This window comes from Pinus tabuliformis, chromosome J (assembly GCF_031772625.1).
Source record: "Pinus tabuliformis cultivar Carrire ecotype Pingquan chromosome J, CPIR1, whole genome shotgun sequence".
NCBI classification, from domain to species: domain Eukaryota; kingdom Viridiplantae; phylum Streptophyta; class Pinopsida; order Pinales; family Pinaceae; genus Pinus; species Pinus tabuliformis.
The window spans coordinates 1075223975-1075240445 of NC_142295.1; the positions used below are offsets into that span (position 1 = coordinate 1075223975).

A 16471-nucleotide genomic window follows, 5' to 3' on the forward strand; every position below is an offset into this window, starting at 1 on the left:
TTTACGACTACTGGTTTTTCTCCATAGTCCTTCTACATCCCCTGCAAGCACAACCGTCTCACCTCTATCTGTCTATCATTCACGTAGACGTATTTTAAAGTAGGGGAAGGAATGGGTCCTCTGTTGAGAGCAGAACCGGAAGGGCCCAAATTTATGGAAGGGTATCCACAAGTGAAAAACATGCTAAGGAAGGCACGGTGGCTACAATTTATTCAGAAATTCAGAGGCTACAACAAGGAAGTTACAAAGACTTTTGCGAGGTCTTTTGATGGCGTGTAAGTTGAGGTTGGAGACCTTAAATTCTCAGTCACAGAGGCATCCATAGCAGCCGCAACGAAACTCCCACAGGAGGGAGAACAATGGTTCAAAAATAAAATCTTTGATGAGAGAGCATGGAGGGTTATCCTACGAAATCCAGGTATGGATATAACCATTTTCAAACGTGGAATCCCTGTCTCTACTTTAGAAGAAAAGTGGGCTAGTCTATTATTGATAATCCAGAAATTCATTACCTGTGAGGGATGATTCGGGTCAATGTATATGTATCACACCCAGTTGCTGATGAATTTTCTAGAAAACCAAACTATTAATTTTCCCTACTTCTTGTTAAATAGCCTGAAGAAAATGTCCATCACTTTCCAAAAGAATCTGGGGGATTAGAACCCCACCTGCATCATCACGACCTTGTGAAAATTTTGATTGAAAGATAACTAAAGGAAAAGAAGGACACCTGGGAGTAGTTTTTGGTTATAAATTTCTTTCAAGATCCACATGAAAACCCTGAAAGCAACTCATCAAGGAAAAGCAGAAGAAAGAAAACAAGTGTTAGAATTAATGACACTCCTACTAACATAGTTAAAGAAACTAGTAGGGAAGAAAAACTGTCTGAAAGTAGGAAGGAAAGAACTGAGGGTAAGAAGCCAAGAAAATCAAAAGGGAAAAGAAATATTGAGACTGTTTATCAAACCCCAGAACCTTCCTCAGAAGAGGACCACCAAATACTATCTGAAAGGCTAGTTAACCTTCAGTAACAATCAGTTGAAGCAAAGAAGAAAGGGAAAGAAAAGTAGAGTGGGGAGAAAAAGGACACTAGCCCACAAAATTTAAGGAGAAGCTCCAGAATTAAAGGAAAATTGAGGAAAGTACAAACGAAAGGGCCCCACTTTATGGATTTAGGATGGGAAACACCAGAACAACCTTCAGCAATCCCTCCTGGCCATGGCCCACACCATACTCCTATTCCTCAGCCAGATTTTGAAAATAGTCCTTCTCGACCAGAGTTTGAGATCAGTCCTTCTTAACCAGATTTTGGGGACAGCCCAAGGAAGACTACAGCTGAGATAGATCCAATCTAGCAAGAAATGTATGATTATATTGAGACGTTGGAGAAAACGGCCACAAACCAAGGCACTTCATCTGCCCAGCTTAATACAGCTCAAGAAGCTCAAATCCAATCACTAAAACAGGAAGTTTTTGAGCTAGAGGTCTTAAATAGACACATCAAAAGAGAAAATGGAACATTGAAAGAACAGGGTAGGTTAGATAAGATTATTCACGACAACACCATGTTGCATCTTGGGCTATGGTAGAAGAAAAATAGAAAATTAAAGAAAAATAACAGGAGGTTGAGCAGGGCTCTCATCAACCTCAAATTCAAGTGCCTAATGAGGAAGACGAGGATGACAATGGTCCCAAGAAAGAAGAAAAGAAGGCTGGATGTATTGGCAGAGGTCTCAGAACACATGAACTGAAAGGAGGATGATCAAAGTTTTGGTTGCATGGGGACATGCAGCACCTTCACAGTGGGGGTATGTTGAGCTTTGAAATTACACCTCTCCTACACATTTTCCCAGACTTTTTCCCCTCACTAGTACTCCATAAGCTATCAGAGATCATTGCATATTGATTCAAAAAGAGCATTTAAGTGGTTTTCTAACTATGTTTTTGTGTTTGCTGTTTGACTTTGATTTTTCTCATTAGCTGGAGAATGCACCCACTTTCCGCAGCTGATTCAACTTTCCACAGCTGATTTTGTTAAACTCCAGGTTGCAGGCGTCATCGTGCAAAACGGGACATGTGGGCAGATCAGGAATGACCTGGACATGGATCAGGTCCTATTGGTTCAGCTGAATTCATTAAGGAAAGCAGTGGTCAACGGTGGTGAAGTAGTGGTCAAACAGAGGAGTCCTACAGCAACAGGACTCCGTTTTCAAGCACGTGAAGGATTCGTGGCCATTCCTAGATCCCTGGGGTCATGTTGACAGCTGTAGACTGCCCCACGATGCGAATCCAACAACCACTTTTGATAGATTGAATAATCTTGGGAACCATTATGCTAAATTCATGGATGATGTCTTTTATGTGTCCTCTATTGACGTAGTTTCACAAGAAAACAGTTATAAAGCTTTTGTTATAAATAACGTGTTTCCAAACGCATAGAGTTAGTCTTTTGTTGATGTAATTTTGTTGTTAAGTCTACTATGCCGTGACAATAATCCCACTGTGGTAATGAGAGGATTCTTCCTCTGTTTTGAATTATAAAAGAAGACTCTGTTTTTATATGACTACGTGCGCATAATTTTGTACTGATAGCCTGTTGAGCAAGGCCATGCAGAGGGCCCCTGCACGCTGAGGTTTTGTTTCCTTATTGCTATACAGTTTTTATGTATTGTTTCCTTATTTCCATTACACATGTTCATAGTTATCCATCCGTGTATATATTTCATCTGTTATGGTATTAACATTTCATTCCTGTTTATGAATTTCCAAGCTTTGTATATTGTTGTTAATGCTGATCAGTGTGTGTATGTTTCAGGATAGAGTAGGCCCGAGCATTTTCATACAATTTTCGCAATAATTAGTGACATGGAATTAGCCTCTCTGCTGACTTTGCTTTTCTTAGTTTTTTTAATTCAGTTCTGTTTTGTTGATTTTAGTCTTATTCACTTGCTTTGTTAGTTAGTTTAGACATCAACTTGCTCATATCATTGACGTTATCTCCGAAAGCCATAGCTTAGACTACCTGGCGAGGTATCAGACTATGAATGATGTGATTTGATTTTCGTTTTACTTTTCTGCAATTAGACATCAACTTGCTCATATCATTGACTTTATCTTCGAAAGCCATAGCTTAGACTACCTGGCGAGGTATCGGACTATGAATGATGTGATTTGATTTTAGTTTTACTTTTCTGCAATTAGACATCAACTTGCTCATATCATTGATGTTATCTCTGAAAGCCATAGATTAGACTACCTAGCGAGGTATCAGACTATGAATGATGTGATTTGATTTTAGTTTTACTTTTCTGCAATTAGACATCAACTTTCTCATATCATTGACGTTATCTCTGAAAGCCATAGCTTAGACTACCTGGCGAGGTATCAGACTCTGAATGATGTGAATTGATTTTACTTTTACTAGATTGCAATTTCTAATTTGTTTGAGTGCAGTAGCTTAATTCATTTTTCTGTATTTAGACAACATCAAAGATAATGGTTTCATGATCAATAGTTCATTATTATTTGCTTGATTTGAATAGCAGCACATTTTTATTCTTGTTCAAGTATTAATTTCACCACTAGTATGTTCTAAGACCCTCTGAAGTGTTAAGTTCTGGAAATCATTATAGAGGACATAATTGCCTTAAAATCTATATCCATACTTGCCTTCTAGAGTATTCTTAAAACTTAGGGATAGGATTTCCCTTCATATTAGGAGGTGAATGAAGATAAAAACCCCCAAAACAAAATAAAAATTGAAAATGACAAAAAGATAAGAAAGAGGTTGTCTTGCACATATAGTGCGCCACACTTCATCAGTCTACGACTCCCGGATTGATAATTAAGGTACCAATTTAGGACACACTAAATTGACTAAACAACCATCATCAGTAGGAGACTTAGGGGTTTCTTGTTTTGGCGTGTCAGACTTATTTTTACCTTTCCCTTTCTTCTTACCCTTCGAAGTTTTCTCCACCATGGTGGATTGGAAGGTGTTAACTTTGAAGGTTTTCCGAGGATGGGATGGGGACTGAGAAGCAGTTTCAGTAAGAGAAATGGATTTCTTCTTTGCAGGAGTCGTAGAAGGATTTTGAGAAGAATGAGCGACGGAACCAATAACACTGTTGACAGAAGGTTTCAATGGAGCTTTAGAAGTCCCAGGTCACAGAGCATTGGGCAAGACGTCATAAAGTGTGCCAGATTGGGAATATACGAAATCAAGATGTTGAGCACGCTTGATGGATTTCTCTTCAGTAATGCATGCCCCCATTGCAATATCTCTAGCTATTGGATCGAAAAAATAGGTAGTAAACCAATTAGTCAATAGCTGACCAGGGATCCAAAACTTGATCAAACGACGACACCTTCTCCATTCATGAATATGATTATAGATGTGAGTAACCATGTCTTGTTTCAGAGATGTAAGAAGATGTGTTCTCGTTTCATAGCGAATTGGTAACTAAAAGTGTGTAAGGAATGCCATTGCAAGAGAGTTAAAATCTTGGAAAGTCCCATAAGAGAGCTCAATGTACCATTTTGCAGTGGAACTAGTAAGAGTCCTTTGGAAAAGACAAAGACAAATAGAATCGTCAAGCCAAGAATTAGATGAGCACTAAAGGTGATAAGTCATGACATGTGCCTGGGGGTCTTCTCTAGACTTGCCTTCGAACTTAGGACAGTCACCAGGGATCTTGGTTGGAACAGGTGGCCAATATGGATTATGAAGTATAGGATCATTTGTCAACTTCAACACATCAAGTAGTTCCAAAGTCGCAAGAAACGGTAACTGAGGATTGAAAGACATCATGGGTCTTTGATAAGGACCAATGTTAGGGTTCCAACCAGGGCCTTGCTGCCCCCATAGATGTTGTCCCAAAGGATTTTTTCCATAAGGGTTATAGTTCGACAGATTAAAACCGTACCTTGGTTGTTGACCTTGATTTTGACCTCTAGCAAACCATTGATTACCAGCTTGACCAACAGGGGCAACATATGGCTATTGAAATTCTAATAAGGATTAACTTGAGGTTGTTGATAGTGTTGATATGGATTACCCTGAGGTTTCCATTGGGGTTGCTGAGGTATTTTAGGACCGTACTGAAACTGAGGCCCAAACTGCGCCTGGAGCCTAGGTTGTATCTGATAAACAGGTTGAGTTTGGAATCCCAACTGAGCCTGGGGACCAGGTTGAGTTTGGTGACCAATTTGAGCTTGAGGTCCAGGTTGCATTTGAACACCAGGTTGACCAATAGCTGGATTGACCTGACCATAAGGTTGTCCTTGGTGAACAGCAGGTTGGCCTTGTTGGAACTGGGCTGACCTAACTGACCAGAAGGTTTTCCTTACTAAGCGACAGGTTGGCGTTGTTGGAATTGGGGCTGATCTAACTTACCAGAAGTTTGTACTTGCCGAGTAGTAAGTTGAACTTGCTGGAACTGAGGTTGACCTAACTGACCAGAAGGAGGTCATTGAGATAAAGGAGGTTGTCCTGAATAATAAAAGGATGAACCCATTTGGGCTAAAGGTTTTCCTTGAAAGGGTTTTCCTTGCGAGCCCAAAGGTTGCCCAGGTTGACTATAAGACAGACTTATCGAGTCATAAGGTTGTCCCTGAACAGGTTGTCATTGAGAGCCATGGTAAGTAGTGTGATTCCAGGAAACTGAAGGTGGAATTTGACTGTCAACTAGAGCTGTCTGAGGAAGAGGTCTAGTATAATACATATGGGCTCCACGGTGATCGTAATAGTGTGGATGGTTATGTAGAACATACATCTGTTGAGAACCTAGAGCATTATAAATCAGATTTTAAAGAAACACAAATATTGATCACAGGACAATCACTCCAAAATAGAATTCGAGGAGATAGGTACGTTACTCATAGGTTGACTGACTCCAGATGCTAGAGGTGAAGGACCACCATTAGCGGGTCTGGAAAATAACCCAATAACAGCAGTGACCACCGAGGATGAGGTAACTGCACTAACAGGAGGAGTCGAAGATAACAAAAAATAGTGGGCATTGATGGAACAAATGTAACTGATGTAACCTATGTCCGAGGGATGGAGGTCAAAGCCGAATGAGTAGACATGAATGACCCTAAAGTTGGAACCATTGTAGGAGGCCATACAGAGCTCTGATGCAGAGATGTACAACCAAGTATGTCGGCCAGAGCGTGATAGCGAAGTGGTAATGAAACATTTGGAGAGGTGTGAAAAGGGAAACCTTCCAAAGGAAACTGATATTTTCCAGTCGACACAAGGCTCTCTTGACTACTAACGAGACTCAATTCATCCATGTCGGAAGAGGCCATAGGAACTGAAGCACCAGGGGGAGTAAACAGAGGATCCTCGTCTAAAAATTCCCAAATGTTGGGAGGAGTCCAATTGATATCAAAAGGTTCCCCACTCGGAGCTCAAGAGACAAGAGGCTGAACACTTGGAACAATAGCAAGAGAGCCACTAAAAAATTCTACCTCAAATGGGACGAGGGAAGAAGGCTCTCTGTCACTTGGTAACAATGACAGAACAGATGAGTCTGCCAGGATGGCCTAAACTCAAAAGACCAGGAGGGAAGATGTAATTGAGAGGGCTTTAAATCTTTCTCAAGGGTATTACTCACTATATGGCCAAAAGGAACATGTAGGATGTTATCGTGGGCAAATAAATTTTATGACACTAGAGCAAAACTTTGCCTTTTCATGTTTATAGAGTCGAGAAAAAGGACAAAAGATGACTCTAGCCTCCTTCGAATTTTAATGAGCCTGAAAGGAAAAGTGCTCAGATGATCCTTTTACTTTAAAGAGTCGAAAAGGAATAAAAGTGACTACTCTGGAATTCTAGGCAAAAGGGTTTAGTAGGCAAGCGTGAACTACAAAATACCTCCTAGCGAACCAAGAAGTACGAGTAGGCTATCTCTCCAAATGTTGTGTTCGATGTATCACATCTGCAAGGCAGCCGACTTGGCTTCCTATGGATAATAAGATTACAAGCTAGTGGGGTCTCCCATCATATACACAATGGTACAAGGAGCACAAGTCCATACTAGTACTTATCGAATCACAAAAGGAGGAATCACCCAACCTTAGTGAAAACAATAGCCACTAGGTTTAACGACGCTAGAACACATCTCTAGCCTAGACCTCTAGATATAAGTGTTAAGTTCCAAAGCGTTTTTAGATTAATTCAATGAATTTTAGCTATTAATCTTAAATTAAATTTTAGTTTCAAGGCCCTACCAAATGTGTCTTCAAAAGCTCCTATAATGCAACTAGATGAGTGAAGAAACCATTTCTTTTCAATGAACGACTAACTAAAGAAAAGTGAGAGGTTCATTTCAAAGCAACCAAAGCAACAAGCAAGCAAATGCAAGCAAACCAACCAAGAGGAAAGAGAAATGCAATTAACCTAATTAAGAAAATGAACAACACATCCTTCTCTTTTGAATTGCTAAATGGAAAGAACTTACTAATGCAAAAGATTGTTCATGTTTCTTAACACAAGATGAATGAAATATTTTGATTTTTTCAAATAAATGACAAGCAACCAAATGCAAAACTCAAAACCATACTAGTTTTAGGCCTTTTTCGAATGAAATCACTCAATGAATGAAGAGAAATATTTTACTCTAAAACAAATCAAAGACTCAAAACCAAGAAGATGTTTTTTGTTTTGTAAAACTGGAAAGATTTTCTCACTGACCGGGAAGCAATGTGATCTATGCCAAGTGAAGGAAGGGAACCAAAAAAACAATCCTTGAAAGCTTTGGTAACCAAACTTCACATACCAATCAGGAAGATGAAAAAAAAGTGATAAAGAGAAGCCTCAAACAAAGCAAGGGATCGTGCGAAACACAACCCAAAATCCAAACGAACAAGTAACCTAAGAAAAACTAATGTTTCAAGAAACCCTAAGGTAAACAGATCACACAGTTTGAAAGGAGAAGTTTCAAGGGAATGAAACCCGGGACCAGATATTCTAGCAATCAATAATTTGACACATAGTAAAAGGCAGAAGAGAAGCTCAAAAGGATAGGACTCACTGGCCAATCAGCAAGTAAAACCTCAAAATTGAAAACTACAGGAATCTTCACGAGCATAAAACTGACAACATGTGCTGACAATAAAACGTTGCACCTCCCTTACCAGCGACTTTGCGACATCGTCGCTGAAGTACACTAGTTAACATCACTAAGCTGATTTAGAGCTCTTCGCGATTGTGAGATGATTTAAGCGTGCCAAATAGTAGAAGGCACAACTAAGCAGATAGCGCAGGCGCGACTATCTTCGTGAATATCATAAAATAAACTGCAATGATCCTAATTCAAAGAAAAAAAATCAAAATCAAATTGAAGGAAGGCCAGAACTATCACTCATGATAGAGGAAAGACTACTAGGAGTAGTCAAAACAACCCATAACATGAAGAATTCATCCCAAATGTAAAGGAGACAATAAACAAGGAAAAAAAACTTAAATCAAATAAAAAGACAAAAGACAAATATCCCCACTATGGTCGCCAATTTGTGACATAGGTAAGTTCCCTCTGTGGACAGAGGCAACCCCTCTAGCCCTAGAGTGGGTCTAGTCACCACAAAGACAATACCAAAGAAAATTTCCTTAAAAATTTGATGCCATGAAGGCTTACATTCAAATCATCGTTCGATGACATTCCTGTTGTGTTTCTCTAGCTCTCATTCTTCTGATCACTTGTACCTGAAAACAACATATAGAACACAACTACGAACATAATAGAGTACGACAAAAACTATCTACTTAAAGAATCAAGGAGCTTCAAGCTATCATTACGCAATTCGACATACAATATAGGAAATAAGCTATTTATTTGTCTTAATGTAAATTAAAGTAGAACTTACAACCAAGCCTTGACGTCATAAGCCTCCTTGAAGGATCCTGTTAGCGTGTCTCTGCAAGCATTCACTCATAGATTGTCTCCCAAAAGATGAATAACTCTCTCCTACCCAAAAGGTTAATGCTAGAACATTCTTACAGTCAAAAAAACTCCACTCAAAACCATCCCAAGCTAAGTTATATGAGAGGCTACTTCCACACTCTAGCAAAACTTCTCTACTTTTACTATTGAATTCTTGACCTCTAAAGCTAGCTGATATCAGTCATGGAGGAAGTATTTATAGGAGGAGGAGCTTCCATAAAATATGGGAGAAAGAGCTTATCTCTTTGAGAGGTTGCACAAAAGGTGGAACGACCATCCCAAAGGAGATAGGCGAGCTCATCTGATCCAACAACCAACCCTAGGACCGCCCATGAAGTTGTTACACTTCGAAGCTTCGATGAGTTGTTTAAAAAACTTGCCAAAAGTAGCTCGTCACGAGTGCAACACAGAGACATAGCGAAGACTTTGCTAGGGCTAGTGCAATCTTCGCCATCTTCGTGGGTGGAACAACTGCTGTCTCGCGAAAACCCAAAAACATAATTAAAAAAGGGTCTGCTCCAGGATAAGTAAAATGAGATATTCTTCCTTAGATGACAAGGAAGACATTGACACATAATTTGCAACATGACACAAGGAAGATGTCAATAACGTGGACCAGTAGTGTCTGGAATCAGGTAATGCGGGGTCGGTGACAAATTACTATGTAACAAGGAGTTGCAACATAAAATTAATAGGGAGATAGTGTTCGGATCCATCTTTCTATTGCGAGCTGCCTGGTCTATGTTAAGAAATATAAGGGGTAATAAGTGAGGTGATTTATCTTACTTTGATAACTGCTTGCGATGTGTTTTTACTTTACTTGATTAACTTCTTCTTCCCTTTGTTATTATTAGTGTTATCTATCATAAAAACTACCAAATCACAAAAAAATAATGAGACAATAAGACACAAGGTATAGGTGATCAAACAAGGCCAAAACCTCTCCAACTGAGACAAAAACCCACCAAAATCATTCTCTTCTTATAGAACTTCAATTGAAGAATTCCAAGACCCATGACCCTTGACCAAGAACCTCCAAGACCAAGTCATCCTTCCTTCTTGACGAGATTTACTTACATGGCTTCTAGCAACAAACTTTGACCTTCCAACAACTTCAACCCCATAAACAAGTTCAACAACTTCAATCTAGTAGCTTTAGCAACTTCGACCTAGTAGCTTCACAACTTCGACTTTGATTCAGCTTCTGCGGCTTTGACCTGGCAACTTCACAACTTAAACCTTGCAACTTAACAACTTTGACCTTGTAGCTTCACATCTTTGATGTAGATTCATAATTTCGTCTAGCCCAGAAATTGTAGAAACCCTAACAAAGGAGAGAGAGAGAGAGAGAGAGAGAGAGAGAGAGCCCAAAAAATTCGATCTTGATCTTCTTCTTCTTATTCTTTTTCCTTTTCTAGCTTTTATCTAGAGGAGATCGAACTTTCTTGAGTGAGTGTACAAATGAGGTCGAATCCATTCTTATTTATAGGTTTGTGAGGGGTATGAATTGTTATCTTGAGGCCGACTTGACCTTTTGTTCCATGACGAGGTCTTGGAGTCTTTTAACTCTATTTTGACTCAATAATTTTTTCTTTACAATATGTAACATGTCCAAATGGGTCTTCAATACATGACAATTACTCAATTGACTTTATGACAAACCTATAAGCACTCAATGGGTGATTGACTTAAAAATAAAGTTCCCTTGAACATGAAACCCATGCCTCAAGAACACAAATAATAAATTTATTTTTCTCTTTTCATTAAATACATAAAATCATGATTACATATGAAATTATGAAGGTTTAAGCTAGTTACATATTTCAACACTCCCTCTTAACCAGGGAGGTATTCATAATCCATACAAGGTACTTGGACATTCTCAATCTGAAGAATTCTCATAATAAGAGTTGGATTGGTAACCCATATGTATAGCATCATATCATCCAACATTGTCACATAGCAAGGCCTTGACTAACATATATATCTCTCCACAATATCATAGCACAGTGCAGGTGAGACCAATGATTTATAGACACCCTCATCATTGTTTCTCTCAGAACATACCCAATCCAGGTTCTATCAGAGTATGTTCCACCGAGACTATTCTTATCTTGGATTCCCATTCCTTAAAAAATATCGATCCTTTATGAATACTCTTATGTTGGATTCCCTATGAAATCCTCAAAGAGTATTGAATGATAGATGCTTACTCAATCCTCCTTTATATCTTCCCATGTGAAGACAAGAATGATGTGTTTATCTCTGCCTCTCAATTAGGGAGGATATGCCCATTCTAGTTAAGGAATGTACCCATTCCTATAAAATAAATATACCCAATCTCCCTCTTAATCAAGAAATTTACCAATATCCCTCTTAACTAGGGACTTGCTTCCACCATCTCTTTAGGTGGAGATCATGGGACAATCAGATGCTTAAAGAGCTCCTCCTTTTGATGTCATGAACTTTTTTTTTCTTTATTCAGGAGTCTTCATCCTTTTGGGACTTCTTCGTAGGGAATCAACCACCCATCACTTCATTCATGAATCATGTCATTTATGTCATCCTTTCTTTCTTTGGAAAGTGATCCATTAGTCCATATATGGCCTTTCCTTCATACCTTTCTACCTTCTTCGCATCATCTTTCCTTCATGAACCTTCATCCTACCACATGAGTGTTAGTTGTAGATGACATCTACATATCTTCCTTTGATAGCCCTACATTAGGCAATCCAGATATTGTTCAAAAATAGAAAATGAACATTAAATCAAAAATGCCTTTGTGATGGTCTTTCATCATGACATCTCCTTGTTTGCATCAGCATCCTGCATATATTAAAGATTTTAGACTTCTGTGATCCATACTTGATTGTTAGAGATTTCAGCAAAATCACATAGAGAATCATTTGTCGACGTGTTTCGAACCAACTAGTGTGGTTCATCGTCAGGACAAGTTGAGAAACAAATCTGAGCGATCCGTTAAATAGAGTATGCAGGTCCTTCAATGGCTATATAAACGGTTATATGAACAGGCAACGGTTAAAAAGTCTTTTAACGGTTAAAATATATAAAAGTAAATATATATATATATATATATATATATATATATATATATATATATATTATTATATATTATATATTTATTATTTTTATTATTTTAGTTATTATTTTTTAATTTATTTATTTATTTATTTACAGTAATATTATTGTATTATATTAACCCCGAGTTAATATTACTATATTAATTTTAAATTAACATTTTTGAATATTATTATCAATAATAGATTAGGGTAATTTATTTTTTTATTTTTATATTCTATTATTATTATTATTATTATTAATTCTCATTTATTTATTTATTTATTTTTATTTTTATTTATTTATTTATTTGTATTTATTTATTATTATTATTATTATTTTATTTTATTTATTTATTTATTTAATATATGAGTGAAATGAATAAAATTGCAATTAGTTAATTATTAATAATCTAGGTCTAGGGTGAATAATTAAAAGGGTGAAATTACTATTACTAAACCAATGATATCAAGAGAAAACAATGACCAGCTAAACCAACAGAGAGGGGTCAGGCGAAGAAGAGGCTAAGGTAAAAGGGCTGGGATCCAATACCTACTAATCTTCCAGTCGTCATCCCTATTGAGATTCAAAAGTCTTTTCTCGATCTCAAGGGCTTCCCTCAATTTTCGATGGTGAAATTGTGCCACTCTTGCGATAACTTGAGCCTCTTCGATACAGACTTGATGTTTAGTTTTCTCAGCATGCTCAGCTAGGGCTGAGGACTTGGCCCTACCATGCCTCAAGTCTGTTGCATGCTCACTGATCCTTTGATTAATTGAGCGACCAGTTTCACCAATGTATGGGGCCCCGCAGGAACAGGGAATGACATAGACCCCTTTCATGTCTTTAGGGTCAACAGGATCTTTAACAGATCTCAGCGAGCTACAGATGGTGTTAAGAGGTCTAAAGGTCGAGGGGATATTATGCCTCTTAAGAATCCTGGCGATCCTATCAGTGGTTCCTTGGATGTAGGGGAGGTGTACCCCAAGGATCCGGTCTTTAGGATCTTTTTGGATAGAGGGCTCCTTCCGGGCCTTGAGGAAGGCTTTTTGACCTAGGTGTCTACTGTAACCATTTTTAACGAAGACATCCAGGAGATGAGCCTTCTCTTTCGCTAAGTTTTTCTCATCAGAAATTCTTAATGCACGAGTAGCCAGCGTGTTGAGAACGCCTAACTTCTCAGCAGGGAAATGATGAGAGCTGGCATGGAGATATTGGTCGGTGTGAGTCTTTTTTCGAAAGACTTGGTGGGAGAAGGAACCATCAATATTCTTTGAGATGAGAACATCTAGAAAGGGAAGGCAACCGTTGACTTCCTTTTCCATAGTGAAATTAATGGCAGAGGATTGTTTATTGAGATGACGGAAGAAGAGATCCAACTCATCATGACCATGAGACCAAACGACACCAGTGTCATCTACAAACCTCTTCCAAAGCTTTGGCAAGAGACGGGCTAAGGACAAAGCTCTGGACTCGAAATCTTCCATAAAAAGATTTGCGACGACTGGGGATAGGGGGGAGCCCATGGCCACCCAACAAGTTTGAAGACATCATCTGCAGTGTGGAATTTGGTATTAAGAGCCTTCCGGATAAAATTAAGGACACGATTAGGCAATATTGTGTCGTGGCCCTTAGGAAGGCAAAACTACCTCGTAGTAATATCAGCAAAGCTGAGTTTGAGGCTCTGAAAACCTTAAACCAAAATCACAATATTGTTGTCCTAAAAGCCAACAAAGGTGGGGCAGCAGTCATCCTTAACAAGGATGATTACCGATCCAAGATGTTGGATCATCTTAACAATAGTGGAAGTTACAAAAAGCTGTCCAAGAATCCTTTAAAGAAGGTTTCAAAGGCAGTTTCTCTTGCTATCAAGTCCTGTAATTTTACTGATTCTTTTTCCCGGAGGCTCATAGAAAGCAACCCCATCACCCCTAGGATCTATGGCCTTCCAAAGATCCACAAAGAAGGGGTTCCCTTAAGACCTATTGTCAATACCATCGGTGGTCCTACTTACCTTCTTGCAAAATTCCTTGCCTTAAAGCTTAGACCATTGGTTGGCTGCACAGAGTCCTTTATAAAAGACTCTGCGTCGTTTGTTGATGATCTTAAGAAGGTGAAGCTTGACCCCGATGATATTCTAGTTAGTTTTGACGTAGTCTCCCTTTATACTTGTATTCCCATCAATGAGGCCGTGGAAGTTATCAATAGGCTCACTGACCCTGATACCGCTCGGTTAGTTGAGTTATGTCTTACTTCCACCTTTTTTAGCTTCGAAGGAGAGTTCTATGAGAAAACTTGTGGGGTGGCCATGGGCTCCCCCCTATCCCCAGTCGTCGCAAATCTTTTTATGGAAGATTTCGAGTCCAGAGCTTTGTCCTCAGCCCGTCTCTTGCCAAAGCTTTGGAAGAGGTTTGTAGATGACACTGGTGTCGTTTGGTCTCATGGTCATGATGAGTTGGATCTCTTCTTCCATCATCTCAATAAACAATCCTCTGCCATTAATTTCACTATGGAAAAGGAAGTCAACGGTTGCCTTCCCTTCCTGGATGTTCTCATCTCAAAGAATATTGATGGTTCCTTCTCCCACCAAGTCTTTCGAAAAAAGACTCACACCGACCAATATCTCCATGCCATCTCTCATCATTTCCCTGCTCAGAAGTTAGGCGTTCTCAACACGTTGGCTACTCGTGCATTAAGAATTTCTGATGAGAAAAACTTAGCGAAAGAGAAGGCTCATCTCCTCGATGTCTTCGTTAAAAATGGTTACAGTAGACACCTAGGTCAAAAAGCCTTCCTCAAGGCCTGGAAGGAGCCCTCTATCCAAAAAGATCCTAAAGACCGGATCCTTGGGGTACACCTCCCCTACATCCAAGGAACCACTGATAGGATCGCTAGGATTCTTAAGAGGCATAATATCCCCTCGACCTTTAGACCTCTTAACACCATCCGTAGCTCGCTGAGATCTGTTAAAGATCATGTTGACCCTAAAGACATGAAAGGGGTCTATGTCATTCCCTGTTCTTGCGGGGCCCCATACATTGGTGAAACTGGTCGCTCAATTAATTAAAGGATCAGTGAGCATGCAGCAGACTTGAGGCATGGTAGGGCCAAGTCCTCAGCCCTGGCTGAGCATGCTAAGAAAACTAAACATCAAGTCTGTATCGAAGAGGCTCAAGTTATCGCAAGAGTGGCACAATTTCACCATCGAAAATTGAGGGAAGCCCTTGAGATCGAGAAAAGACCTTTGAATCTCAATAGGGATGACGGCTGGAAGATTAGTAGGTGTTGGATCCTAGCCCTTTTACCTTAGCCTCTTCTTCGCCTGACCCCTCTCTGTTGGTTTAGCTGGTCATTGTTTTCTCTTGATATCATTGGTTTAGTAATAGTAATTTCACCCTTTTAATTATTCACCCTAGACCTAGATTATTAATAATTAACTAATTGCAATTTTATTCGTTTCACTCATATATTAAAAAAATAAATAAATAAAATAAAATAAAATAATAATAATAATAATAATAATAATAATAAAATAAATAATAAATAAAAATATATAAATATATAAAAAAAAAGAGAGAAGAGAAAAATAAGAAGAAGAAAATAAATAAATAAAAATAAAAATAAAAATAATAATAAAAATAGAAAATAATAATAAAAAAAATAAAAATAAATAAATAAATAAATGAGAATTAATAATAATAATAATAATAATAGAATATAAAAATAAAAAAATAAATTACCCTAATCTATTATTGATAATAATATTCAAAAATGTTAATTTAAAATTAATATAGTAATATTAACTTGGGGTTAATATAATACAATAATATTACTGTAAATAAATAAATAATTAATTAATTAATTAAAAAATAATAATAATAATAACTAAAATAATAAAAATAATAAATATATATTTATATATATATTTACTTTTATATATTTTAACCGTTAAAAGATTTTTTAACCGTTGCCTGTTCATATAGCCGTTTATATAGCCGTTGAAGGACCTGCATACTCTATTTAACGGATCGCTCAGATTTGTTTCTCAACTTGTCCTGACGATGAACTACACTAGTTGGTTCGAAACGCGTCAACAAATGATTCTCTATGTGATTTTGCTGAAATCTCTAACAATCCTGCATATATATTGACACATCTCCAAAAGGATATAAAACGTAAAGGGTCTCTTTCTTTTTTAGACTTTATCAGGATCTTCATATCTTTCCCATGGAGATATCATAGTCAAATATTCTATTCCTTGGATTTTGATTGCATTCTCCATAGTCATAGTTTTCATGATCTCTTCCTTTCTTTATTTACACATTTTCTCCAAGGAACTTCCAGTCATAGTTCCTTCGACTTTGTCAACCACCTCATATTTCATATGAGGACATATTATGTTGATTTCATCTAGTCAATTTTTGAACCATGCCTTCATGCATCCT

General features: G+C 38.0%; 1 protein-coding gene across 1 annotated transcript; it reads left to right on the forward strand.

Moving 5' to 3' along the window:
* Positions 1 to 13806: 13806 nt before the first annotated feature.
* LOC149230678 (uncharacterized) lies at positions 13807 to 15093 on the forward strand. Its single transcript, XM_089381382.1, has one exon. The coding sequence runs from the start codon at positions 13807 to 13809 to the stop codon at positions 15091 to 15093; it is 1287 nt and encodes a 428-aa protein (XP_089237508.1).
* The last annotated feature ends 1378 nt before the right edge of the window (positions 15094 to 16471 follow it).

Coding starts and splice junctions, on each gene's coding strand:
- LOC149230678 (XM_089381382.1), top strand. CDS start 13,807: ATGTTGGATCATCTTAACAATAGTGGAAGTTACAAAAAGCTGTCCAAG.